This window comes from Caloenas nicobarica, chromosome 4 (assembly GCF_036013445.1).
Source record: "Caloenas nicobarica isolate bCalNic1 chromosome 4, bCalNic1.hap1, whole genome shotgun sequence".
Classification (NCBI taxonomy): domain Eukaryota; kingdom Metazoa; phylum Chordata; class Aves; order Columbiformes; family Columbidae; genus Caloenas; species Caloenas nicobarica.
The window spans coordinates 16,993,226-17,006,352 of NC_088248.1; the positions used below are offsets into that span (position 1 = coordinate 16,993,226).

The 13,127-nt window shown below is 34.5% G+C and overlaps 1 protein-coding gene across 3 annotated transcripts in view; it reads left to right on the top strand.

The window, feature by feature from the left end:
* Positions 1-12,596, top strand: part of PCDH10 (protocadherin 10) — a 32,473-nt gene extending 19,877 nt beyond the window's left edge. The window contains exons 5-7 of one of the 3 annotated variants that reach the window (XM_065633631.1): positions 7,474-7,569; positions 9,543-9,617; positions 12,003-12,023. In XM_065633631.1, coding sequence (XP_065489703.1) covers positions 7,474-7,569; positions 9,543-9,577 — 131 coding nt within the window. In that variant the 3' untranslated portion in view covers positions 9,578-9,617; positions 12,003-12,023. Of the gene's footprint in view, positions 1-7,473; positions 7,570-9,542; positions 9,618-12,002 lie in introns of all 3 variants that reach the window. The other 2 variants (XM_065633632.1, XM_065633634.1) reach the window with 2 other exon arrangements.
* The last annotated feature ends 531 nt before the right edge of the window (positions 12,597-13,127 follow it).

Sequence of the window (13,127 nt, forward strand, 5' to 3'; positions counted from 1 at the left end):
TCATGTGAGACTATAGATGTAGTCTGAGTTTCTCATTCCATGATGTATTTGGCAACTGCTCAACTTGACCTATCCATGTCAGGTTGGTTTACAAATAAAATTAAAAAGCTTTTAGAAGTCTTTACACAGTTGAATGTTTAGGAATCGAACCATCAATTTATTTCAAATAATCTACCACAGAGCTAGCACAAAGAATGGTTTAACTTACAAACATTATCCATCTCCCCAAAACAGATTAGAACAAATGACCTGGAAGAGAAAAATGTTCATGTCTTTATACCAGGACAAGAAGTGCCTCACAATCCTTTGATTATTTTTCAAAGGATTAAAAAAAGTGCACGTAAATATTTTTGGGGTATTTTGATCTAATTATGTTCATAAAGGCCTATTTCTGTATGGTAGGGTATGCAACACAGCATTTTCTGCTGATGTTTAACAGAAATACAGGAAAAGATGTTTTAAGCAAGAAGTCTTTACTGTTTTGGAAAAATGTCCCCCCCCCCCCCCCAAAAAAAAAAAGGAAATTACAATTTTGTATATTTAATAAGATGAAAGAAGAATTTTGGTTTTTTTTAGTTACTTAGTTACTTCTTGTTTCTGGAAACTATTTGTGTAGTTTTATCACAGCTGTGATAGACATTATAGCATTATATTTGCATAAGCATAAATAACAGCTATTTTGAACGGGACACTTGATTGACTTTTTAAAATGAGGCCTTTTTGCTTTTAAAATTAACCTACTTGATTTCTAATACAAATCGGGTAAAATTGTGAGCTGTCTGGTCCCTTCATTAATCATTTTTAACTCAATTTATGATTTTCACACATATGTGAAGTAAAAATGCACAGAAGTAAAAGCACACAAATTAGCAACAATAAGTTGCATGCATGTCTGACAGTTCTTGGGGTAGGAAGAAAGGAAACATTCTAATGCTCAACTGAAAAAAAATGGCATTGAAATGCAATTTTATTGGTATGAATAAACAAATTATATGTGCATAGTAAAAGAGTGGTTCCTTTGTGAATAGTACAGTTTTGTGCTGAAAAAGAATGTTAAAATTGTATCTTTCAACTTTGAATCTGATCTGCATAGCCGAGTATACTGCATATCCTGTCACAGACAGTGGAATTCTTAACTTATAGTAAGGAATTTATCTCCGTGACAGGATACAGCTCTCATTTCTGCACAAATGAGAATGACTTTGTACATGCAAAATCCCTCAGCAAAAATGGAGGCTGAGTTGAAAAGCCGATATCCAATAATGCTAAGAAACCTAACTGAACACCTGTCCATTTCTAAACAATCTCATAGAGCATTCCCATTTTTGCAAACAACTGTATCTGAACTGCTCAGTTTTATCCACATATACTTCTAGTTTGCCAGTTCAGATTCGTTATCTCTATTAGGTAAGTAAAGCTTACAAAAAAACCCCCTAAACCTGAAATAAACAGGTAACACTAATTAAAATATAACAAGGAGAGAGCAAGACTATGATGGATTTTTACTTATTATTTTAGGTACTTTGTGAAGTTGAATAAGCCACTTATGATGATTCCCTGTTCAATGATTATTGCATAACTTCTGACAGGTATTTTTATCTCACATCCATGACCGCTTTGCCTTCTTCATCTGAATATTTCCTCTTGCAGCTATTGCTCAAAGGGCAGAACACTTACAGAGCACTACTGAAATAATAGAAAGGAAACGGATAATTCAGAAAGAAAAATTAAAAAGAAATATATAAATATGCAAAGATAACTTGACTATAGCCCAATAAAACCTAGAGATGACATTATTTTCATGAAAATAAAGAAAAAAGTGTTCTTTTAATTTTAAAGCACAGATGTTAGCTGTTATATTTAAATACTATTTGTTTGAATCTCTTTATGTAACTGATCTTGGACAGATTTAACAGTACCTTGTATTGTACAAAATACTGATAAAAATATATCTGTTATTAAGATTACATAGCATCTTTTATCTTGGACAACTCTAGAGCTCTTACCAAGTACAGTGAAGGAAAATAATTGAAAAGGTTAAAAAAAATTTATATTTTTAGTTTGTCTTAAAAATATATCATTTCAACTATTTATGTTCCTCTAATAGCTGTAAAAGTCTGTGTTTGCCAGTTCTGACTGGAACACCGAGAAGTCTTGTATATCTAGCTATCTCAGACTGGTGCTATATTTATTCAATTATGTCAATTTTGAGAGTGCTTATGTCTGCCATGACTATACCATCTGTGAGATTTCTTTTTTTTTTTTTTTAAATAATGAAATGCCATTTTCTGGATTCATACCAGTGGAACATGAAAGAAACCAGCAGAAAGATTGCTTGAAAATTTAGGAGTAATTTTTGAGATTACTGTGTTATGCTCGTTCAAAATTCCAAAATGCCTCTTTTGCTATAAATTTTAATCCTCTGACAAAAGTAATTTGGCCACTTATAGACACGAGTATCTTTGGAAAGCAACGAGATGTTTGCAGTTAAAATTTTCAAAGGCACTAAAGTTATTTATTTTTGATAGGCAAATCCTATTCATTATGAATAAATGTTATTCTTAAATATACAAAACTTCTTACTGTGACAGTCAGGAACTGGAGAATTGAATGTGTGTCTAAACTTGGGTCTACGCACAGCAAAGTCTTTTCCTCTCTGCTTGCCTCTATCTTAGGAACTCCTTGGCCTGCACAGCAGAGGAAATTATTCTTGCTTCTGGCTCTTTTGCTGCACACAATAACTCTGATTTTCTACTGTCATTTCCAGTGCTTTAATTTTTGAGAGCTTCCCTTTCTCTTTTTTTTTTTTTCCTTGACCAAAGGAGGGTAAATAGGGAAAACCTTTTAAAGAATGCAACAGAGAGCCAGTAAAAGAAGGAACTGCATCTATTTGCTGTGTTTGGACAAGTACACTATAGGGATCAATGTTGCTATTTATCTGGCAAGCCTGTAAACAGCTCTATTTGCACACTGGCCACTGAGAATGCACAGTTTCATGCTAGCAGTAGGATGACTGCTGCTGGGAGGTAGCTGTCAATATATTTCATTTGTTTTAGAAACATAGTATGGTGAAGTCAGAAGAGTGAAAAATAATGTATTTGGTACCTTCTTGTAAGACAGGAAGTAGGAGATACAGACAATTACAATTTTTAACTTCAATACCTAATAAATTGTTTGAAGAACTAAACATTATTGTAGTAATCAATGCGGATTCACTGAAAATCCAGACTTTCCTAAGGTAATTTAATTTGTTTCTTCGATAGGCTAATGGTCTTCTCGATTGAAGAAAATATTGTGGACATGGTGAAGCAAATGTTCAGAACTTGCTTCCTAAATTCTGCCTGAAAATTATGTGCATGTAAGAGTTGCAAGAGTAAATCTGCATTTCTTGCATACATGCGATCTAGTTTATATGTGTAAATGATGTTGTTTTACATGACGTTTTCACAGGTTATCAGGAATAACGTGGATTAGAAAAAAAAATAAATGGATGCAGAGTAGATTCACAAAAGAACTTACGAGGAAGACAGACTTCTGTTTTAGCAAGTGATCTGAGTCCTCTGACTTTATCTTTTCATCTCCAGCATCATGACCACATTCAGCACTGGAAAAGGATTCATTATGAGACTGCTCGAATGCAACTTTTCTCTATCCATAAGGAATTTTTAAAGATGCTGATATTGTGGATTCGTCTTATGTCAGAGTAAAATTCTGTCCTTTTGTGACTTTTTTAGCCACCTCTTTGTGTTTTAATTTGATACCCATCTATTCTAAAATTGCAATTTAGATGACAATTGACTGTAGCTGCACACAGCTGTTGTATATATATAACTTTTTCCTGCTCTACTTGAGAGAAGTACTTTGTACTTGCAATACTCTTTATGTTTGATATGGATACACTGCTTCTAATTAACTAAATAGGATTCTTCCCAGCACTGGAATGTTATGGTCTGTACTCCTACTCTCCGGCACACCTTTAGCCTGTGTCAACTAACTTTCTTCCCTAACAAGTCCTGCGCATGGTGTGGGTGTCAGAACATGGGCCAGGGACCATTCCTGTCAGCAGATTGAATATCATCACAGTACATGGTCCCCATATATTGCTCGATGTCGCTAAGAAATTTTAATAATGTAGGCATAAGTAATTCCATTCTGGTAGTCTTAAGTGACACAGAATGGTCATGGGCACATCTCATTCATGGATAGAAACTGAGCCAGTTAGACTTTTTGAGTAAAAGAAGTTAATAAAGGATTGTGAGAAATTTAGTTACACTTAACATACACTTAAGTATGTTATCTTGGTAAACCGGGAAGGACTCTCTGAAATCTGAGTGTTTGCTGCTCATGAAAAACAATGTTAAGTACTGTGCTTTAGAAATGGAAAATAAAACATTCACAAAAAGGGAGGGGACATACCTGCCTGATCATCATGCCACCTAATCCCTGCTAGGAGAGAGGGCTGGTGGAAAAAACATCATAGCAAAGATAAATTGAATAGGAATATACAGTGTGATGCTGATGTAATACTGTAATACATGTTACCTTGTGTAAGAACAAGTAAATTTAATTATTTCAGGGCAAATCCAGCATGATTAATTCAGGCACCTCTGAAAGCCACAAAATGGTGACTTAAAGATATCTGCTTCTCCCTTGTATCTACGTAGAAGTTAGGCACTTAGGAGCAATTTAGTTTCATATCCCTCCTATTCTTCCTAGGGCACTGAAAATTTGAAGTCATACTGTGGCCCGCCTTTAGTGTATTCTGCATTGGTTAACTCTCAAACTGACATGTTCATTTTCAGGCTTGTAAGCATAAAGAGATGTATATTGTAGATTTCAGCAGAGTGTAATAAAATGGTGAATTTTGAAAAACAAACAAACCAAAACAAACAAAACCCAAAACCAAACAGAGGAAGAAGCAAAGAGGACTGAGAAAAAAAAATATTGTTAAATACAAATACCTCAGCCATTTTTTTTTTTTTTTTTAAAAGGAATCAAATACTTTTACTACTAAGGATAGTACCAAAATTATTAGCTTACAGTGAATTGGGAAGAATGTGAATTTTCTAATAGATCGTGAATGCAACTAGAATAAGTTGTTGATGGAGAATCAGGAAATATTCTTAGGGAATATGCTCTGTGCTAAGTTTGACAAAAATCAGGAATAATTTAGGAGTTATTTAATTGGTCTTAATATAATACATAATTATATGAACTCTTGCAAAATTAAATATTCCATGATTCTCTGAATATAATGACAATGTCATGTATTATCTTTAGTGTTTTCAGGTAGATAATGAGGTGGTAGTAATATAGAAAGACAAAAATACTTTCTTCTGCTTACTATATCCTGTGGGAAAACTGTCTTTGGTATTCTTCTGGCACATTATAGGATATAGATTAGCACTTTCTGTGCTGAATTGTAGTAACTAAAAAGCATTGTTTCTGTGGTAAATGATGGCAACCAGAGATAAATCAAATCTGACATGTACTGTGCCACTGGGCTATTGCTGGCAGTGAAAAAAAATTGTCACCATTTACAGCAGAATCAAATACACATAAAAGTATCTTATGTGCCACAGAACATTGACGACAAAATCCAGGACGTAATTCAAAAGAAAATCCTTCTTAATTGCATGTTTAATGTACAGCACATGTTGATTAAGGTCAGTGCTTAAACTTAAGCCTATGCTTGAGGATAGTCCTAAACAGAGAGAAATTTTATCTGGTCCTTATATGAAGTGAGACTTAGATACTTAAGAACAGAACTGCTTTTTTTTTTTTTTTTTCCCCAGAGGATCAGCTACGTCCAGGTAGATTATAAGTCTCAGAGCACTCAATAGCACCAGACAAATATTATTTAAGTGACTGTCATGATGTGTCAACATTTGTATCAGGTAGCCCATTTGCCACATGAAAATATTTACCAAGACATGTTCCAAACATCAAAAATATCTATTAAGTATGTATTTTTCTGATTTTGAAACAAAGGTAATAAAAGTGGCAATACGTATCAGAAATTTGGTCAATATATATTTTTCAAAAAAGCATGATAATCAGCTTAAGTTGTTGATATAGAATTCAACACTATGTTCGCATTTGAAAAGCGGCACTTCTCTACTTAAGTGCAAAGGACAAAGCTCTTGCCCCATTTTCATAGAGTGAATAACACTATTTGTCATGTTCACTGCATTATGGGCAGTGTACTGTCCACCACTGCCAAATTTTGGCTTGCCTGGGAATCAGTGTTTCTTGAACTGATTTAAATAAATATATACATGGAAACATATGCTCTTAATGATTAAGACAAAATGAAAGGATAATATATGTGGTTACATTATCTATTTTATACAAAATACAGCTTTTTGGCATAATCATCTTGTTCCAGAAGATGTATTCTCAAAGGAAGGAAAAATTTTAATGGTCTATGAGGTTTGTTTATTTAGCTAAAAGCAAGTCTGTTTCCAGAAAAGAGTCAGTGCAACAATTACAAACTTTCGCATTTCAGCCTACTTTATTTATTCACAGCCTGAAGATCTAATGCTCACAATTTTTTTGGTTGTTTTACATGAAATCTGGGTAATTGCACCCATCAGTCCAAATGCTGTCAATTTATTTTAGAAACAGTATTTATATTTTTGGTTTTGCAAATCCCAGAAAGAACATTTCAGTCATACTGAATTCCATGTCTTTATTAGGGACAAATTTTGCCTTGGTGCAACTTGTATGTTTACATGTGGGAGCTTCTCCTGCCTTCCCTCTCTTGTCAGATGCCAGAAATAGCCAGACAGAGTGTGGTCTCATTCTTACCTAACTCCCTGAGTGGCTTTCAAGAGTCTTCAAACATATGCAAAAGCACATAAAGAATGGCTCACTGACATTAGGGGAGAGTTGGCTGTTTTGGGGCTTTTTTTTTGAAAAAACAACAACAAAAAACAAAAAACAAAAAACAAAACAAAAAAAAACCCCACCAAAACAACAAAAACCCACAACCAACCAACCAAAAAACAGCCAAGTACAAATGTAAGTATGTTCCATCTTCCTTTTTTCAATTACTTGATATAATACAGAATTAACAAAACCACATTAATTGTGTAAAACGTAGCATTGGCACCTGGAACACAAGCTATTTTGTCCAAATGTGCTCTACAGCATACATAGGTTTGAAGCACAAAATCTCTTAACTAAATCCTTGAATGAAAAGGAAAAAAAAAGTTCCCCTTAAACTAATTCATTAGGAAAAGATATATGAGAAAAATATTATTTTCATATTTGTGTACCGAAGTTTATTGGACTGGATAAACGCAATCTCTTTTTATAACACCAATAATGGAGTTTTCATAAAATATTATTAGCAATGCTTTAAAAAACTTGTTTAAGTAATTGTTCATTTAAAAAGAAAAAAAGACTTTATGGATTGCAAAAGATACTGAATTGACACCTGCAATGACTGGAATACTTTTTTATCCACAGAACATGGGTGGCAGCAGAGTAATCCCCATCCTACATCCCCCAGCCCCAGCCCCAGCCGTGTGTCTCACCCTTTACCTGGATACACCACTACAAAGGGTGAGGGAGCTATGGTAGTTTACTCTGCATTCCCATGCACTTGTTGACCTTTTTCCAAAAATATAGTTGCTGATAACTGAACTAGAGCTCCAGGGTAACTGAAATAGCCAGGTTATTTCGTAGAGAATACCTTCTACCACTACTTAAATCCTGGTCTCTCTTCAATTGGGCTGAGTCAAAACAAGAATGCTGAATTTGCAGTCTGTTGGTTGTCACTAGAATTATCCATTCCTCGTTCTGTCAAAGCTGACGGGACTTACTGAAGGGCAATATTTCATCTGCTACAGTTAACATATAGACTGTAAAGCAAACAATAAAAATATAAAGAGAGTTAAAAATCAATAATGCAAATTGAAAACCAACATTGCCATAATGTATATGAGGTAATCAACTCTTTTTTAAATAATTGTTCCCTACAAGTGAAAGGCATTCACTGTAAAACCTAACGAGCTGAGTGGAATGCAGGAGATGACAGTTTCTCATAATCTCTGTATCAATTGCAGAACCGCATGGGGACCACCTGGTCTGTGCAAACATGGCATTGTGAGGCACTTTTTTTTTACAGGGGACCCAAAGGAAAAAAATGTAATGCATTGAGTGCTTGCATAGAAGCCCATAAAAAATAAAAGCTTGCACAAAAGCCCATGTGAAGACAAATGATACTTGGATGTTGTGCTAACTTAGAGAATTTGGATCTGAAACAGCAAGATGACAGTTTATATACTGGCTTTCCCCCGTTCTCCTGTTGCATAGCTGGCTTTGATATAAAAGAGAGTTTTTAAGTTCAAGTGCATTCTTTCTCCTATGTGAAGAACAGCAATATTTCTGTAACAGCAGCAGCATGCTTGGTATTTGGTATTCTTTGGAAATTTTAGTATCTAGGGGTTCATTTGGATCATTAGACTGCTGTCACTTGGGGGAACTCTGCAGTCATTCAGTTATAGCAGTTATAATGCTGTGGGAGTTTATGGAGCTCTCAAATATAGTATAGACTGAATAGAGACTATTATAAAAGGTAGAGGATGTGTCTTCTGCTGCTGCTTTGGTTGCCAGCTGTGGAGGGAAGCAGTGGGCCTTCTCTCTGTCCTTGTCAGATTAGCCAGCAATACTATACAGGAGAAAAATTTTATTCAGAGAATTTGAAGGTCTCTCAAGTACAGACAATCCCTTCTAGGGTTTGCCAAAAGAGGAAATGCATATGACTCTATTCATGGCTGTAAAGTACTAGTCTGACATCAAGTTTGGATGCAGTAGGAAGATTCACAACAGGGTGAAAGGAAGATTTATGAAAGAGATGAGGGCTTGACAGTATTTTCTGTTCATTTCTGATTCATAAGGTAGCAATAATCACTGCATACTTTATTTTCTTTTTTCTGTTTCTTATGTTACTGCTTTTCATTTCTTTTTCTGTTCACCCGCCACTGATGTCTTTACATGTCTTGTCAGTCTACGCAGAACTGGCTCACTGTGAATGGGAGGCTTACTAATGTGTACCGAGGAACAAATGAATCTAAATGTATTTTTGCTGGGGTTTATTTCCAGTTTTTATTGCAATTCCATATAAATTTTATGCGTTAAGTGCTCTTACTATAACACTCAAAACCTTTGTTAAGGTCTCTGGGGAAAGTGCAATAGTCAGTACAGTACAAATTGTGTACCCTAAGAATTTTAATTGGAATACTTGTGATTATTTAATCACCTTGTTCACCTCAAACACTATTAGAATATGTGTACAAATAGTATAATTACATTAACAGAATTGTTAACCGTTCATTATTAAAACCCTTTTTCTAACTAATACCCATACTCACACAGACTTCAAGGTTCCTTATGCACTAGTTCGAGAGTTCAGAACAGGAGATGAAATAGGGATGAAAGAGAGAGCTGTGATCTCTGAGGAGATAATAGGCACCAGAAATTATGGTGTTCTTGTGCCAGCTCTTACACTGACTCTGATACTTCCATTTCTGTAGCACTTGCCATCTCTGGATCTCAAAGTGGATTATAAAGAATAGTGATTTAAACCTTCCTGCACCTCTAGGAGATAGGTAAGCAATATTATTCCCATTTTACAGATGGAGAAATTGTGATACAGAGAGGCTTGGTGTTTCTTATTAAAGTTTATTTATGAACACGCATGCACACACACAGAGCTAGGAACAGATGTCAGAACTTTCATTGCCCTCTGTTTTAAGCTAAATCCATCCTCCTTTCCATTTAACCTCTCTGATTTATATTCCCCATCTGTAAAAAGACGGGAACTGGTATAGACATGGAGAGATTTGCTTGCACATAAATTTCTGTGCAAATATGAAAAAAACCACAAAACAAACAAACAAACAAAAAACCAACCAACCAAATGAAAAAAACCCACATACCAAACATGGAGGACAAAAGTTGCCTTTGAAATCCAATGCATGTTTTGTGTTGGCAGAGGATATTTTAGGACTTAGGACAAGGATTTTTGTAGGTGAGAGTTGCAGGTGTTCTGTACCCTGATATGTAATACTTAGTTATTGCTAAAAAATGGCCCGATTGTTTTGTAATATAAACATAATAATGGAAGTTTAAAAATTAAGTTTAATTAATTTACATTGCAATGAACTAGACACAGCCAGTAACTCAATCTCTGTACTACCTGAAAACGTATCCTAAACAGATTTTGCTGTGTACCTCAAGTGCCACATCAACACCAATGCACTGTTTCAGACAGGAGCAGAAGGAAACTGGTGCTGCATGGAAACAGCAATTGCCCCAGCTGCAGATCTGTATAGTTTTATCCCATGAAATTCCTGCTGTGTCTGTACTGCAGCATAAGATCTTCAATGGCAGACAGCAATGTAGACTACTCTGTTTACATATTTATAAGAGAACTGAAATTATTAGTGAACTTTTGGAAAAAAATTTGAAGACCCAATATAGGCCTTGTTATTTTTATTACTATTATTGCAATGCTTTTTTTTGTTATATTTTAAAATATATTTTTAAAGATGTAGAGAACTTGATTGGTCTGATCACATACTGCATCTAAACTTCACAAAAATTCTGATCGCATTAATCTTTACTACAATGTTAAAAAAATATACCGCAGAAGCTTTTAAAATTTGTTTCTAATTCTGCTTACTAATTTGCTACAGAATTGAGACATCCAAAACATATTAGATGCTTTAATTGTAATATTAATAATACATCTGGCAATTGTCTGTATGTTCAACAGATAGCTTATGAATAAATGTTTGTCACATTTTTCTGTGTGCATCCTATGGCATAGGCAGGCTAGATTAGATGAACATACAGCACCCATGTTAACATTTTCCTGTAAGTAATCTAACTTCCCTATGATACAGTAGATACATCTAATATGTTTACTAGTGAATATAAATAGTGAATAGGTATGGCTAATGTATATATTTGTGTTAAATGGAACGGAGACTGGATGTGTTTGTGTCAGCATGCAAGCATCAGCATATATATATGGATGGCTTGATTCAAAGATTCATTCTAAAATTAAGATTCCATGGTTTAGTTGTAATACTCCATGCACAGAAATATACTGAATTTCAGGTAAGGATTTAGTTGATTTGGAGCTAAGGTAAAATCTGATTTTATCATTACAATTTTTACTAAATGATGATGATGATAATAATAATACAGCGAGTTAGTTCCTTGTCTCAACTTCATGTGTGTCTGAGATCGGAATCTAACCCAGGGTCTTTCTGAACGCTAATACAAATAATTTGTATTAGCTTTGCTCTTGATTACAGCCAGAATAGCTAGTGTCTTGAGGTTATATAGCTACCACAGCTGATGGATTAGGATATGGGTTTGCTAATGCATTGACCTTCTTATCTGTGTAACATGAGTTAATTTCCAGCCTGACAGTAAATGCTGAAATTTGAATTGTAGCACTAATGCACCACTTTTTCATCTCTGTCAAACCAGACTAAAGGGTCATTTGGTGATGAGGATAATGGTTCTCTTCGAAAGAGAAGGAAAACCAGCTTCTGAATCTTTAGGGGATTCTAGATCTTGCTTAGAATAGGCTTGGAAATTCAAGTAATATTGAACCTGCAAGTCTGACTATTTGTTTTGTTCTTATACTGATTCTGTATGAACACATTGGAATACTTGCCATGACATGTTAGACAGAATAATAAAACAGCACATGAAGTTGGGTTTTCAGACTATCAAGTCTCAAACAGATTTTCCTCTGAAAAGTGAAGCAACATTAGACTGTTTGCTGCAATGGGAATTTTAAGCAAAGTTTGTGATGAGTTTTGGTTGTTTCTCTACACGCTTAAGAAATACTAAACCTAAGAAATGTTGGAGACTGTTTGGTGGGTTTTGGGTTTGGTTTTTGTTTTGGTTGTGGTTTGGTTTTGTTTTGTTTTGTTTTTTCTGTTCTCAGAAGTGTCTTTATTTCTTTCCTGCAGCACGGAAAAGGATATGCTAGTCACTTCTACAGGACTTACCTGAAGCAGCATGATTTGCACAAAAGCCGACCAACAAAAAGCATCAACTTTCAACTTCATTATCTTGGCCATCCAGTTCTGTATAACTGAAGGATTTGTGTGCTGTTGGAGACATCATGGCCAACAATAGGACCTAATTGCTCTCAGCAGGCCTGAGAAATGAGTTGAAATGTGTAAAACTGTAGAAACTTCAGAGGCAACTGATCTTGCCTCTCTGATCAGTGTGTGCCTGTTTACAGCACTATATATCTTTCTCTCTCCAAAATGTCACTGAGCCCTTTAGATGTTTATATTCACCACAAGAAGCCAATCGTACAGATACAAGAAATGTGCATTATAAATGCAATATCACTGTTTTAAACTTGACTGTTTTATATTATTTTTGTGTGATCAAGTGTTCCCCAAATTATTCCAACTTTACAAGAGAGATTGTGATCATGTTCTTTTCACCTGTGGGTCATAAAAAGGTTGTTAATCTGAAGACCCACAAAAATTATCAAAGACATTCTGTAGTTTATACACCGTGTTGCAAAGTGTTTACTGTACTATTTCAAAGCTTCTAAATAAATATAAAATATATATATATTATATTATATATAATTTTCCGAAAAACGTGGTACAACTTAGTTGATTTTTAAATGGATTCATACAGTCTACACCATACACTAAAGTGAGAAGGTAATTCAGGGTTCCTAAGCTATCCTTGCTAAAAATGAAAGTAAAAGAAACCTTTAATAGTACTTCCCCAATATTTGTATTTTGGTCAATCCTGTTTTCTTGTTTAAACAAAAAAAAGCTGTAAGCAACAACATTTTGTCTAAAAGTTGTAATGAATTTTCAATGCCAAAGATGCAGCTGTCAATATTACAAGAATGAGCGCTATGTACTATCAGAGGTATAAATCACTCTCCATTATTTTGATTATATTTCTATGGTTTTTAATTTGGAATCACAAGATCTTTTATAAGGCTCTATAAACTCACCTGTATATGTTGTTAAAAAGAACACTGGGTGTCTGTACATTTTGCAATGTAAGATATAATGTAAGTGAAGTTGAGTATTTTAAGAAAATCATCCCAAGCTCAT